Source organism: Stenella coeruleoalba (assembly GCF_951394435.1).
Source record: "Stenella coeruleoalba genome assembly, chromosome: 5".
NCBI classification, from domain to species: domain Eukaryota; kingdom Metazoa; phylum Chordata; class Mammalia; order Artiodactyla; family Delphinidae; genus Stenella; species Stenella coeruleoalba.
In genome coordinates, this window is record NC_137150.1 from 63,104,336 (window position 1) to 63,119,316 (window position 14,981).

General features: G+C 48.6%; 1 protein-coding gene across 1 annotated transcript; it reads right to left on the minus strand.

Moving 5' to 3' along the window:
* Positions 1–1,594: 1,594 nt before the first annotated feature.
* On the minus strand, positions 1,595–10,765 carry TMEM41A (transmembrane protein 41A). The gene is made up of 5 exons (XM_079923153.1): positions 10,607–10,765; positions 8,665–8,818; positions 5,928–6,089; positions 5,376–5,514; positions 1,595–3,434 (listed from the first exon to the last, which is right to left on the minus strand). Exons 1-5 carry the CDS (start codon positions 10,723–10,725, stop codon positions 3,214–3,216), a joined length of 795 nt encoding a protein of 264 aa, XP_079779279.1. The 5' UTR covers positions 10,726–10,765; the 3' UTR covers positions 1,595–3,213.
* Positions 10,766–14,981: the final 4,216 nt, after the last annotated feature.

Sequence of the window (14,981 nt, forward strand, 5' to 3'; positions counted from 1 at the left end):
CAATTGTATATTGAATTCCAAAATGTCTCTTCATTTACGTCATTTCATTGTTAAATGAGCATGTTCCTCCACCACCTTCTATAAACAGAAAGTTAATACAAGTCCCAGTTACTTGCTTCTTCCTTAGACTCTATGAGACTGATGTACCAAAACGTGACATTCTTTTCAAGACTCTGACTTGTACTGTCAGTATGAATTTAGTGCCTTTCTAGGCAGCAAGATTTTTCTTCATTGCTGATTTCATAGAATAAATGTCCTAATATACTCACATCGCCAATGTTAGCAGCCTCACAGACTAGCACATAAGAATCACATTAGTCTGCCTGTTTGCATGTTACAGCCAATACTGCAAGCACCTATTCAAACTGGAAGGAACTAGACTGCCAAATGGAGGACCCCTGTGGAACCTGGAACACTTCTCAGGGACAGGTGGCAGAAGAGGGGAGCTCTGAAATCACTGTTCTGAGAAATAGGGTAACCCCAAAAGGGTTAGGTTAAGGCTTTTGTTAACTGTCACGTAACCGGAGCATGCTGGCAGGATTTCACACAGGGCCAAGCCCCCAAGCAGACGGTAAGGCCACTGTAAGAAAACGTCCGGCCAAATCCCAGGCCTACTCGCTAGAGCCACTTCACAGCACTCAGGGGCACGCTGGCTCCTGGCCCCAGGCTGCTGCCCAGTGACCAGACACACAGGGTCCTCCCGTGGTTGCAGACCAGAGGGAACCCCACCAGAAGGCGCAGGCTAATAGGAAGATGTCCCTTATTGACCGCATCGCCCGGGTAGCTCACTACCTCGAGCGACCACTTCTCAGAGTCTGGAAGTGGGACGACCCACTTTGATTCTTGATTGCAATAATTTGAGTTCCTTTCAATTTGGAGCAAATTAACTTTTTTTGTAGTCAAGTCTCAGAATGATCTCCCTCATCTGTGTCCTCTGAGGTCTCCAGTACTGTTAGTTCCCCTGCTCCCTGTGTGGGTTCTGATGCCGGCTCCCTCTTTGTATTGAACAATTGTATAGCAATGGGAACAAGAGCGACTATCAAAGCAAACAAATGCATGGAATTAAACAAAAAGTGTACTTCACTGTTTTCTGTCCTGTCTTTTCCTTATAGGTACTGTTTGTGTCCTGAGAGCTGCCTTCACAAGTCTCAGTATTTGTCAGAACTTACAGGAAAGGAAGACTTTACATGACTGGGTCTCCCGCAGCCAGGAAAAATAGGTGATGGGAAAAGCTGGTTTCTGGGGCTCTTTCGTCAGACACATCCACAGAAGGAAGAGATGACCATGATTTTCTTTGGTTATCGTCTCTTGGTGATTATTCTGTCGTATCCTAGACAGGCACTCTTCTTCTTCCCTACGACTTTCCTGCTGCCCATCTTACAGCTACTTCTGTGGTATTAGTACCCTATTATAAAGTATGCATACGAGGGAAAAGGCAAAAGTGAAAATCTGGCTTCCAGTGTGTACAACTGGTAAGAAGCTTGAGAGTAGAAAGCTAAGACACCACTTTGGATTGTCTGATTTTCAGCCAATCCTGATTCCCACTGGCAATGGGAATTGAAAGTTAGCAACATGTATAAACACACACCACACAGAATATTTATATCCATTTATTTGGGAAATTGCTTTGCCTGTAAACTCACAACTGATAAGGCACATTGTTGCAAAATCACGGGGGAGATGGGAGAGAGACCAATCCAAGGATCTGGATAAAGGGCAAAGGGCCATACTTTCAATAGTGTAGAGAGCTTCCTTGTGTCTCCCCTTCCCTCCTCCTACTTCACAACACAAAGAGCCACGGATCTCCAAGTCCAGTTGGCATCCTCCTCACTCCCACTCTTGTTATCAAGCTTCTTTTAAAGCAACACATCCTTAAAAATGAAGTCCTTGTTGTGTTTTTTGGATTATACCATGTCCAAAAAACACTGCTTGGAAATTCATTCTCTGTCATGAATTCCCAAGAATTCATGTAGAACAACTGGTCTACATTAAAGCCTTGGCAAGATTCTTGGCCAAGCCAAATCAAAAACCCAGCAGATGGTGCCCAGGGACAACAGTTCTGCTAAGAAATGATGAGTTACTCCTGTAGGGTACAGGATCCCAGAGCTGGTCATTTTAGGTGCCAAGGCCCTTCTGTCCTTGGAAGCATGAACAGGTCTGTGCCAATTCAATCCTGCAGCCATAGGAAGCCATGACAGCTACAGATCATTAAAATACAACACAACAAATTAATCCAAAACCAAATTCTCCCCTTAATTCACCTGAATTAAAAGATAAAATAGAATTATTCCCTCAGTTATTCTCAGGAAATGACAAAATGAAAAAAAGCATTCAGAGGGTATACTGGGTGATATTGGAGTGTACTGAATCCATTGTCCCAGCAAGACAGAGGAGGGATTTCCACACAGAAAGGACAGACTAGAAAATGTACTCACAGTCATTTGGTTCAAGTGAGTCAAGGGTTCTGCCCATCCAGATGGGTAAGAACTTCTCCAGAGTATTCATAACATACAGAGTTTGCTCCACTGATATTCAATAGTCTGTTTGCAATCAGCTGAATTGTCAGGACATGCAAACAAGAGGAGATGTGACATATGTGGTAACATCAGTGCGTCTGAACACAAAGAGCATCACAGCAATCACTGTGGTTTTGAGCTGTACATGGAAATCCCATGCAGTTTGTCAGCTTGTTTCCTCTGATTTATGGAAGAGGTAGGTCATCAGCAAAACAGTGCAGAAGGATCACTCTTCAGGAGACTAACAAGATGAAGAGTGGTGTCAGTGATGTGGGTTCACATGTCATTATCTACACTAATCATGTCCACGAGGGACGTAAAAGGATAACACCTGTCACAACAGCTGATCACTGTGCAGACGAGGCGCCCTGGACAAGGGCAATCGGCAGCCTCTCCCGAAGCAGCCCAGGGCTTGGCCTGAGTTCCTTGTTATTCAGTAAAATACAAACAGGATTTGCTAGGAGGCCATCCATTTTGCAGAGTGTCCTGCTAAATCAGGGCTGCCTTGAGAACCTGATATAATTCACCTTCTAGAGCACAGAGTGTCCTTCATGACAAGACAGTGCACACAGAAGAATAGTGTCTAAATCAACTGTTGAGAATAATTTAAAAACAATGAGGGGCTTCAGAGGACCACGCCCATTACACAAATAAATAAACAGTAGAGTCCAGGGATGAGGCAACCAAAAGATCCAGATCAGGTGTACTTTCTACTATTTAGATGATGAGCGTTGCTCGTTTCATTCAAATGTAGGTCCTTCTGACTAAATTTTTTAATGAGGGTTCCAGGAACTAAGGCCACCAGGGCAATGGCCAACAGCTTAAAGGCAGTTTCCCAGGAGAAAAGAGCATCCAGAGAAGTCAGGGTTGACAGGATGGAGCCCGTCTGCACACAGATGAAATTATATGGAATCAAACCTTGAAGAAGAAAAGGGAAAGAGCCTGTTACTGGGGAGCAGGAAAATGAAGAACAATAGTCCTTCAGAAATGTCACCAGGAATTCACAACAGTGACTCCAGTTTTGTACTGTTTTTGCCCAATTCCTGACCTCTAAACATATTACATCTTTCCCTTCTTTTCCACTCTTGCCCCTCCTTTCCTCACTTCCCACATACATTTGTCTCATTCAGCAAAAGGACTTGAGATGGTTCACAAAATATATATACTACAGTAAGATTAGACATTTTTTTAAATAGGAAAAAACAAAATGAATGGAGAATAAAACAAAATGAGAGAAGAATAAACAAAGTACAGTTAGTACTTAAGCAAAAATGCATAAAGTTCACTCATTTGCTAGAGGTGACCCCAAATTTGGTTCTGAGCGCCCAACAGCCAAAGTAAAGAGAAGCACCAGCATTATGAGGTTTACAGTATGCCTGTGATAAAAACAGGTTTCTTAGAAGCAGTAGTACTACTCATGTTCTGTACTGTATGTAAGAGGTCATCAAATCCACTGGATCCCACAAGTCTGACTGGTGGCTAGAGAGGCTGGTTGTATAACAAACCCCTGGTGAAGTTGTTAAAAACACATCCTCAGGGCTTCCCTGGTGGCGCAGTGGTTGAGAGTCTGCCTGCCGATGCAGGAGACGCGGGTTCGTGCCCCGGTCCGGGAGGATCCCACGTGCCACGGAGCGGCTGGGCCCGTGAGCCATGGCCGCTGAGCCTGCGTGTCTGGGGCCTGTGCTCCGCGATGGGAGAGGCCACAGCAGTGAGAGGCCCGCGTACCGCAAAAAAAAAAAAAAAAAAACACCACATCCTCGGGTAACACCCCAGGGATTCTGGTTACCTGGGTCTGGGGTAGAACCCAGGAACCTGCATTCTAACAGCCTCTCCTGACCCCCACTCCCAAGATTCTGATTGGTTTGGGACTCCCTGATGATCTGATCCACTCCTCTAGTAGATGATGCCTCAAGATCATAGACTCATGAAGGTCACACAGCTTGTCAGAAGGGTAACTAGAATCTCAGTCTCTGGAGTCCTTCCAAGTCTCGTGCCACCTGGGTGATTACAGGCTGCTAACAGAGGTGCTGAGGCATGCTGTCTAAAAGGCTGTCTGACAGAATTAGCCGTGGTAGATTCTGCTTCAATTTAAGATCTCAACTTCTCTCAGGAATTCCCTATTAATAGCAGCTGCTCAACCACAGATTTGTCATGTCTGACCCAGAGCCCTGAGTAGCCTTCCCTTCCATGTTCTAAAGAAGGGTTAAGAGAGGAGACCCTTGCCTTAGGTTTAGAGAGGGTGGTTTGCTTCCAGTGTGGAGAAAGTAAGTCAGTGATTTTACAGGCTGTTAACAATTTTACCATTCAGATGGTTCAAAGCTCATACTTAAAGAAACACTGCTCTAGTCCTAGCCCCTCATTTGGCCAAGTGGCCCATGAGGGTAAGGAGCTTGTTGAAGGTCATACAATTGTCAAAAGGCAAGAAGGAACCGCACTAGTACCAGCTCTTCCTAAGGCAGATCTTAATCAAAACGGGCCAAAGCCAAACAGGAAGCCCCTTGCTCTGACCCTTCCCCTGCCTCCACTTGCCTTCTGCCCACGTCCCCTCACTCCAACTCTGCTTTTACTGAGCCCTTACTATGGGCCAAGATGTGTGTGTTACACAGATTACTCTTCTAATCCCAGGGCCTGGCACAGTGCTTGGCACACAATAGGCATTAAATACAGTTACAGAATGAACAATCCCTATTTTTTCCAGAAGTATTTTTATGGGTTTTCATGTTCAAGCCCGAGTAGGTCTGCAGTCAGGAACAATTACTTTAGATAAGGCCTTTCGATGCTCTTCATGAGCCTGTGCTCGCAGAGGCAGGCACATGCCCAGGACAACTGTGAGACTCAAATTTACACACCACGTCTTACCGATAAGAACAGAGAAGAAAAACTGCACGATGGGGATGTTCAGAATTGGGGCCGAGAGGTTCAAGAACCAGTTTGGCGTCATGGGGAAAAGTCTCAAAAACAGTAAGAAAAAAAACAAGCTGTTTCTGTTCTCCTCCACCTGTAGCCAAAGAAGACAAGGCCATTAAGAAGCAGAAAGAGTTTCCGGGTATTGAAAATCTGTTAATGCCAGGCACTGTTCTACATACTCTATTTTACATATTCTATAAATTCCAGAGCAGAGATTCTTTTCCTCATTTTTAAAGTGGAGGTACCTGAGGCTCAGAAAAGTCAGGAACCTGCCCAAAGACACAGGCTCAGAAAAGTCAGGAACCTGCCCAAAGACACAGAGTTGGTAGTGATGGAGCTGGGATTTGAGCTCAGATCTGCGTCTCCTGGAGACATCAACAGGACCCCTGGGACATCCTGAGGCAGGATAGAGGAACACTGTGGGAGATCTCTGCCCCTACTCCCCTCAGGGCCACGTGGTAACTTTCTGGGGGCCCGGCACTTAGATGTACCCCCTCGCCTTACCTTCCTCTGCAGCAGGGCCACTCTGTCAGGAAAATAGGAGACCACCAGCTGTTTGCCAAAAACACTGGAGAGCAGGTAGCAGCATGTGGCACCCACCGAGGTCAGCACACAGCACAGCAGAAGCCCCAGCCATGGCCCAAACAAAGCACCGGCTAAAACATTCTGCAAAGAAAACAAATCCTCTGCCATGAGAACATCTGGCAGCTACCAGCCATCTTGTCCTGGAGCCCAAGAGTCCTAGGTTCCCTCCTCCTTCAGTGATTTTCCTGGAGAAAACCTAACTCCCACTCTAAAGAGATGAATGAAAAGTGATGAAGGGGCTTCCCTGGTGGCACAGTGGTTAAGAATCCGCCTGCCAATGCAGGGGACACGGGTTCAAGCCCTGGTCCAGAAGATCCCACATGGGCGCTCTAGAGCCCATGAGCCACAACTACTGAAGCCCGCGTGCCACAACTACCGAAGCCTGCGCGCCTAGAGCCTGTGCTCTGCAACAAGAGAAGCCACCACAATGAGAAGCCCGCGCACCGCAATAAAGAGTAGCCCCCGCTCGCCGCAACTAGAGAAAGCCCAGGTGCAGCAATGAAGACCCAACACAACCAAAAATAAATAAATTTTTTAAAGAAAAGAAAAAAAGTGATGAAGGAGCTGGGAACTACAGCCCCCGGCCTCGGTCTCCTCACCTTTGAAACTGGGAAGAAGATTAAAACCTCAGCGGGCGAGACAATTAAATGGGGAAATCTGTGTATACAGCCCCCAGCCTGCCACTTGGGCTGTGCAAGGCCCCGCCAGCCCTGGTGCCCTAGGAAGAGGCAGCAATGAAGCTCACAAGTTATTTCTGCTACTTTAAATAAACACAAACCATGAATTTTCCCTCAGGAAGACCTCCTAAGCTTTAGAAAATGTCTCATGTCTTTCCTTCCTGTAGGAATTACTTCTCTATAATGCTAACACTGGGGGTTCCATGTTGACCAGAGTTCTAGCTGACACTCAAAAAAGCCTTAGATTGACAAAAATGGAAAAGTGAACTAATACTTCCTAAGTGCAGTTTGGCTGGTAGACATCATCCTGCCAAACATGGGATCCAAGAGAGAAAGTAAAAGGGGAACCTGGAAGTGAGAAGGTGGGGATCTCCTCAGCACCTACTATGTGCTTGACTACAGGTCTGATTTAATCCCCTCTATGACCCTGTTTAGTATACCATCCTCACCCCTTCTATAGGTGCAAGATTAAGTATCGTGCCCAGAGTCACACGAGGCAGAGACAGGATTCACCTCCAGGTAGCAGCTGGCTCTTCGCCCTGAAGAGGGATCAGCTCAAGAGAGAAAGAGGTACAGGGGAAGCCCCAGGAGTCAGTCCCTGGCCTCAAGCACCATACACACCCCCATCTCTCTTGGCAGAATGTGTTTGCTTTTCTTCCAGTTTCTAACAAACTGCTTAGGTGGATCCAGCCTGAGCTGAATGTTGGGGCCGGAGGGAGAAGCAGGGCAGAAGGAAGCTTTCAAGTCTTCCTGCTCAGTCACCCAATCATTCAACAAGTGCAACAAGTGCCAGGCAGCACACCATCACCGTGCCAGCCCCTCTGCACCCACTGTGTCATTTAATCCTCCCATGTAACAATCCTAGGGGGTTACATAGGAGAATGCCGGTTCTACAGATGAGGAAACAGCATTAGAGAAGTTAAATGACTTGCTCAGGGTTACACAGCTGGGCTTCAGACCCAAAGCCATAACAGACATATACATTTATACCAACCAGCTTAAAATGCTGCTGGGAGGACAGCACAGATTCTTCTGTATCATCTGAGATGGCAACTGATGAGAAGCACCCAAGAGCCCCAGCACAAGCCCAGGTCTAACACTGTGGCTCCCGAGAGCCAGGAGGCCGCCCGGACAACCAGAATGACTCGTCCTCTCCACACAGGGAGACTTCCCAATCCTCTACAGCCTAACATCACCATGAACAACCTGCATCTGTTCGTCAAACATTTATAAAGGCACTTCCCTGGGCCAGGCAAAGAAGCACATAGGCTGAGAATAAGGAACAGGTCCTGACCTCAAGGAACTCACAGACTAGTGGAGAAAAAAGATTTTAAAAGAATCACCAGGGACTTCCCTGATGGCGCGGTGGTTCAGAGTCCGCCTGCCGATGCAGGGGACACGGGTTCGTGCCCCGGTCCGGGAAGATCCCACATGCCGCGGAGCGGCTGGGCCCATGAGCCATGGCCGCTGAGCCTGCGCGTCCGGAGCCTGTGCTCCGCAATGGGAGAGGCCGCAACAGTGAGAGGCCCGCGTACCACAAAAAATTTTAAAAAATTTAAAAAAAAAAGAAACACCAACATGCGGAGGGGGAGAGGTCTCAAGGACAGTGCTCCACACCTATCCAATCCTTAGAAACAAAAGCAGCATACCTGAGAGGAAAGGCAGGCTCTGGAGCTGGGCGGATGTGGGTTCAGACCTCAGCCCAACCCCCTCCTGGGACGGTTACTTAACTTCTCACCATTCATTTCCTTATCTGTAAAATGTGGATAAAATTGCCCATTGTTGGCTCTTAGGAGAATTAAATAAGGTCGTGCAGGTAAAGCAACTAGGACAGTGCCTGACACAGGGAAAGCCATCAACAAATGGTAGCCACAGTAGTCTGTCCTCTGGACCGTAGGATCTGCAGCCTAAGGGCCCCTCTACAAAGACAGAAGGTGGCTTCCCGGGAGGCAGGCACAGGAGGAGGACAGGATACTGACCAGGAAGCTGGAGCCAGGGATGGCAAAGCCCTGTTTGTAGAGGTAGGCACTGCAGAAAAGCAGGAACACGTAGGCCTGATGCTCCTTCCGGTACTCTTGAAGGACCTCGGAGAGTTCCCGCAGCTCGGCCAGGTCCGAGGGGAACCACAGTGACCTGAGATTTGGAAAAGCAGATGGAAACAAGAGTCCAGATCAGCCTAATACCTAATAAAGTCACTTGTTGTGTCTTCTTTCCAAAGTAGGTTTATAAATGTGACCATCATCTGGTCTGCTGGGAACACACACTTAATGGGAGGCCAGAATAATGGATGACCTGATATAACACAGCAGAGGCAAGAAGAGCCTTGGTTTGGAAGCAAGGGACCTGGCATAGCATCTCAACTCTGCTACTGTCCAGTTGTGTGATCTCAGGCTAGTCCCTGAGCCTCAGTTTCCTTATCGGAAAAATGAGGGGTTGAAGGTGGATAATCACTAAGTTCCCTCTTAGCTCTCAGGTTTTATGAACTATTCTTAAGAGGCAAATGGATTAATTTCTAGGCAAGTACTAAACGTCCTAAACTGCCTTTCTTTCTAGGAGTACCCCCTCCCCCTAAGCTTTAGGCCAAGGACAATTCAAACTTCACAGTGCTCCAAAGTTACTAGGTAAAACGACTGCTTTATCAGTCACAAAAGAGCCAATTAAAGGTTCCCTGGGAAAGTATATTTGTCCATACCATAAACATAATCTTCTTGATAATATGTCAGGCTTGGAACCAACCCTTTCAAAGAGCCTGCTTTTCACCCTGCCTCTCTATATGATCCTCAGTGCACTCTGAACCCTGTACAAGGGTTACAGTGTAAAGGCTACCTTGCCTCTGCCAGCTGAACAACTCTTGAATCCATCAATGATCAATTATAAGCAAACCCTCCTGTTTCTCATCAGAATATTTCTCTTAGTATGTCTGACACCCACAGCAGAGTCTTCCCAGCTAGAGTAAAAGAATACAGTCACTGAAAACAGCTGTCCTAATATTCAAACATCAGTAACATCCTTGACACACTTCCATTAACTTTATAAACAGTATGCTGGTTTATCACGTAGGTATTTGTACTGCCTCCTGCCTCAACCTGTCAGGGAGTAAAAGGAAAAGAGCAGAGACAGCCAAGAAAAGACAGCAGATAATTAATTAGTGAATAATTTAAAGTTGTCTATCAACGTTTCTCCTGAAGACCGGATGCCTTAAAGCCCCAAGGGCAGACCTAGACAGAAGTGTAGTGAAGTGAAGTGGGGAGGACGATGGAGTGAGGCTGAGAGCAGTCGTTAAGAAGGGGCTGCGGGCCGCATAGCACAGGGAGATCAGTTCGGTGCTTTGTGACCACCTGGAGGGGTAGGGAGGGTGGGAGGGAGGGAGACGCATGAGGGAAGAGATATGGGAACATATGTATATGTATAACTGATTCATTTTGTTATAAAGCAGAAACTAACACACCATTGTAAAGCAATTATACCCCAATAAAGATGTTAAAAAAAAGAAGAGGCTGCGGGTCCACATAGAGGCGAAGGTCGGATGCAAACGGGGATCAGGGCTGGGCCTGGGAAGGCGACGGGAACACCGCTGAAGAGGCGATCCAATGGCGGGAACAGAGGTGCTCCAGCAGGATCCACCCAAGGTAGGGCGCCGCGTTTCCCTCCGCAAATCACCACCCCAAAGGCACCAGAGAGCACTCCCGCGCAGCCGGCAGCACGCAGGTCCCAGACAGGGCCAGGCCCCGCTCTCGTCCACCCGGTCTGCCCAAGACCGTGTAGACGCGGCCCAATCTCCAGTCCCAGAACTGAACCCCAAATCCCAGCCCCCGATGCCTCCGATCCAGGAACCCGAAAATCCGATTCCTAGACCCCATCCTCGGACCTGGCTCCCTTCCTCTGACCCGAACCCCGGCCCCCGTCACCGCCGCCACGCACCTGTCTCCAGCCTCCTTATCTGTGCCCAGTGTCGACCCGCGGGGCAGTCGCGTCGACAGCAAGTACAGGGCGAAGGTGCAGCCGGCAAAGACCAGGAGGAGGCCGAGCACGGGGCGCATCTCGGCGCCAGCAGTACCCGGACCCGCCCCGCCGCGGAGGAGCCTGGAAGCAGCGCCAGGAACCTCGCTGCTAGCGCATTGCTACAGCGGAGCGCGTTAGTGGACGGACAGGGGCGGGGGTCCGCTCCAGGCCCCGCCCCCATATCCTGGCCCCACCCCCGGCCCGGATTCCGCGTGCAGTTGGCTCCAGAGTCCAGCAGAAAGCTGTCTTGCAGCCCCTCTGCGCTTGCGTCTGCCCTCCTTCCGCCTGTATATCTTTTTCTTACGTTTATATCTGTCCCGTTCTCCACTTATTTGCAGGCTCTCTGCCAGGCGGTAGGTGGTCTGGGGTGAATCACCAGCCCTGCCCACAGCGAGCTTGCAGTCTAGTGGTCAAGACGGCCTTGTCGACCACCAGGTGTAACACAAAGCAAATGCAGCCCGCGTAGAACCAGAGGCTCCAATCCAGTGCGGTGGGATAGTCAAAGCGACCACGGAAATACGGAGAATTTCCTTTTATTGAACGCCTACTATATGCCCATTATCCTTAATCCTCACAACAATTCTGCAAGGTTGGTATTTTTGTCTTTATTTAACAGATGAAAAATCCAAGTCTCAGAAAGATTAAGTGACATTCCCCAAGAGAGTCACGATTAGAATCCAAGTCACCCTGGGTTCAAAACTAGTGGTCTTGCACTGAGTGGATTCATGGAAGAGGTGGGGTTTGAGTTTACCATAAAGGATGAGCAAGATTTCCACAACAGAGACAGGAGGGAGAAGGTGAGCTGGGGGCCCCAGTAGGGCACTAACATCCAGTTTCCTTGAAGCCTAAAGGTGTGTGAGAAATGAGTGAGAAGGTGGGAACAAACTGGAAAGCATGGAAAGGCAGCTAAGGAGTTGGATTTTTTTTTTAATATTGTACGTGGGGAGACACCAATAGAGGCGTTTAAGCAAGAGAATGATGTAGTTCCCGTTTTAGGATGTGTTGCCCTGGCAGATGATTAGACTACATTCTGAGTTTGTAGCAGCAACTATCTTGGTGAGAAAGCGATCAGGCCTGAGCCAGGACCACAGCAGTGGAGAGGAAGGTGGACAGACTCGGAGGAGTTGAGTTCGTAGGACATGGCTGATTAAATGGAGAATGACAGAGAGGATTCCAAAATGTCACAAGCCTGGAAAACAGAAACCGTCCTTGTTGTATCATTCGAAGGCCCTCCTGGGCCAAATAAAGAGCACCTGTCAGAAGTCAAAGTGCACAAAGTCCTAGCAATTCCACGTCCGGAAATTTAACCCATAGATATGCCTGTAGGTAGACAAAGATGTATGTTCAAGGGTATTCTCTCAACTTTGTTTTGATATGAGGATATTGGGAACAGCCTAAATGCCCATCATTTGGGGACTATCGAGGTTAATTATTGTATATTCACAAATGGAACACTAAGTAGCTTCCTGAAAGAGGGAGACAACGTTATGTATCCTGATACAGTACAGTAGCCAGATAGATGGCTAGGATAAAAATCAAACAAGTTGGGGGCTTCCCTGGTGGCACAGTGGTTGAGAATCCGCCTGCCAATGCAGGGGACACAGGTTCGAGCCCTGGTCCCGGAAGATCCCACATGCCGCGGAGCAACTAAGCCCATGCGCCACAACTATTGAGCCTGCACTCTAGAGCCCGCGAGCCACAACTACTGAGCCCACCTGCCACAACTACTGAAGCCCACACACCTAGAGCCCAGTGCTCCGCAACAAGAGAAGCCACCACAATGAGTGGCCCGCACACCGCAAAGAAGAGTAGCCCCCAATCACTGCAACTAGAGAAAGCCCGTGCGCAGCAGTGAAGACCCAACGCAGCCAAAAATAAATAAAATAATTTAAAAAAAAATCAAACAAGTTGCAGTGTTAGACTATACTATGACTCATTTGTAAGAAGAAGAAAAAAGATATCCTTTTCAAAATACTGAAGCATTTATGAATGAAATGACTCAATGTCTGAGATTTGCATTAAAATAATGGGATGGGAGTGTAGTGAGTAGGGATATAAATAAAACAGGATTGGCCATTGAAGTGATAATTGCTGAAGCTGGATGATAAGCACATGGAGGTGGATTTTATACCATTTCCCCTATTTCTGTGTATGTGTAAAATTTTCCATTTTACAATGCGGGGAAATGTTCTCAGCCTTCCAGTCTCATTTTCTCCCTTCAAGTCTCCCATTCCAGCTAAACATGCACCGTGTATGCACCGTGTTCGTTTGTGCCTCTAACACTCTTCTCTGGAAAACTTCTCTGCCTGAAAATCCCTACTCTTGCAGCAACACCCGGAGCAGTTGTCACCTCCTCTGAGAAGGCTTCTCCAGCTCCTACAGTCAGAAAGGTTGTGCCTTCTCTGTGCTCGGGGCTGCCTGTGGAGTGTCTGTATTCCTGTGATAGCAAATACTGTGCTCCAGTGTCATCATCCATCTCCTCAGGAGACAGTGAACACTTCTGTAAATGAGACAAGGTCTCACCATCCTATGTCTATGCAAACCCTTAGCCCTGTGCTTGGCTTATTATTGGCACTTAATAATAGTTTGTTAAATTAATGGACCCGGGGGCTTCCCTGGTGGCGCAGTGGTTGAGAGTCCCCCTGCCGATGCAGGGGGCAGGGGTTCGTGCCCCGGTCCGGGAAGTTCCCACATGCCGCGGAGTTGCTGGGCCCGTGAGCCATGGCCGCTGAGCCTGCGCGTCCGGAGCCTGTGCTCCGCAACGGCAGAGGCCACAACAATGAGAGGCCCGCGTACCACAAAAAAAAAAAAAAAAAAAATTAATGGACCGGGTCTACGGAGGAAATGGTTGGTTGGTTGGTGTGGAACGTGCTGATTTTGAGAAGTCAGAGGAATACAGGGGAGAGAAAGTGAATGAATAACAATATTGAGCTTGTGCTAGATGTGTGCAGAGCAGAGAACAAGAAGAAAAGCTCCTGCTCTCAAGGACTTCACTTTGCCTTTGGTTGGGGGAGAGGATGGAGGGAGTTATAATTATAGAGCACGTTGGTGCCGCAGAGGAAACAGACGTGGCCAAGCTTCCAGAGGAGCAAGTGTCATCATCCCTCTTATGGATGGGTGGCTGAGCAGGTGTTCAGATGGAGTCACTGTGAGGGCTGTGAAGCCCACAGCTGTGAGCGCTGAGCAGGACTGAGCCCTCATCGGCCCCTCCGGAGCCCATGCTCTCTGCTCTGCCCCACACTGCCTCTCAACAAGCAGGTGAAGATCCAGAGCTCGGGGTGAACATTCAGATTTAGAGGTCATCTGTCTAGAGGAGACAGTTGAAATGGGAGGAGGGAAGGGCTCTTAGGGAGACCATGAGAGGGAACGTAACAGCAGCTGACATTCACTGAGTCTAGGCACGCTCACCCCACAGGAAGACTTCTACATGCATGAATGCATTTATTATATAACAACCTTCATGAGGCAGGGGCTCCTAACAGCCCCCACTTTACAGTCCAGAGAATGGAAACTTTGGCAGAGTGAAGTCAGTCGACAGAGGTCACACCCCAGCAAACAGCAGAGCCTAACCACTTATCCTACCTGCCTTTTTCGGAGAGAAGACGGAGATCAGAAGCCTGGTAAGAAAATAGTGGAACTGGTGAAAGAGAACAAGATTTCATTCAGGGATGTTGGGTGAGAGATAGGGTGGTGGGGGAAGAGTGCACTGGGGGCCCAAGAAAGACTGTTAGAAAGGAACCAGTGCACAGTGTCAGAGTCCGTGGGAAAATCCAGGAAGGAGACCTGAGGGGCTATGGGACTCGGCCAACACCAGGTGACAAGGGACCTTTGACAGAGCTCTTCTGGGAGATGCAAACCTGATCGCCTACAGGCTCACTGCCCAAGCCCCTGCTTGCTGCCCCTGACTTACCCACCTTGCCTCCTATTCTGATTCCTCCTTCTCAACCATCTGTTTCGGGGAAGGGGCCCTGCTCCCCACTCTCAGCCCGCCTCTCCCCAACCCTCCTGACCCCCAACCCAGCACCTGCAGAGCCAGCTCTAACCAGCCGGTGTACCGCCTGCAGGCTGTACAGCCTCCCCCGAGGCCACTCACTTGCAGCACATACCAGGCAGCCTGTAAAGGGCAGCGGCAACCCTCACCAGGGTCACATGCTGGACTGGGGAACAGGTAGGGGCTAGTGGTGCAGGGGAGTGGGAGGGAAGAAAAGCCAGGAGGCTCTAGTGAGAGCAAATTAGCCAGCCGCTCCCCATGGGCCTTTATCATGGGGCTCGACCACGTTTCCTGGCTTAATTG

Excerpts from the sequence above, each read along its gene's own strand:
- TMEM41A (XM_079923153.1), bottom strand. The coding sequence starts at position 10,725 with ATGCGCCCCGTGCTCGGCCTCCTCCTGGTCTTTGCCGGCTGCACCTTC. Across the intron at positions 5,515-5,927 it reads TGGCCCTGCTGCAGAGGAAG|GTGGAGGAGAACAGAAACAG; the intron begins GTAAGGCGAGGG and ends CTTTGGCTACAG. Across the intron at positions 3,435-5,375 it reads TTTCTTCTCTGTTCTTATCG|GTTTGATTCCATATAATTTC; the intron begins GTAAGACGTGGT and ends TTCTTCTTCAAG.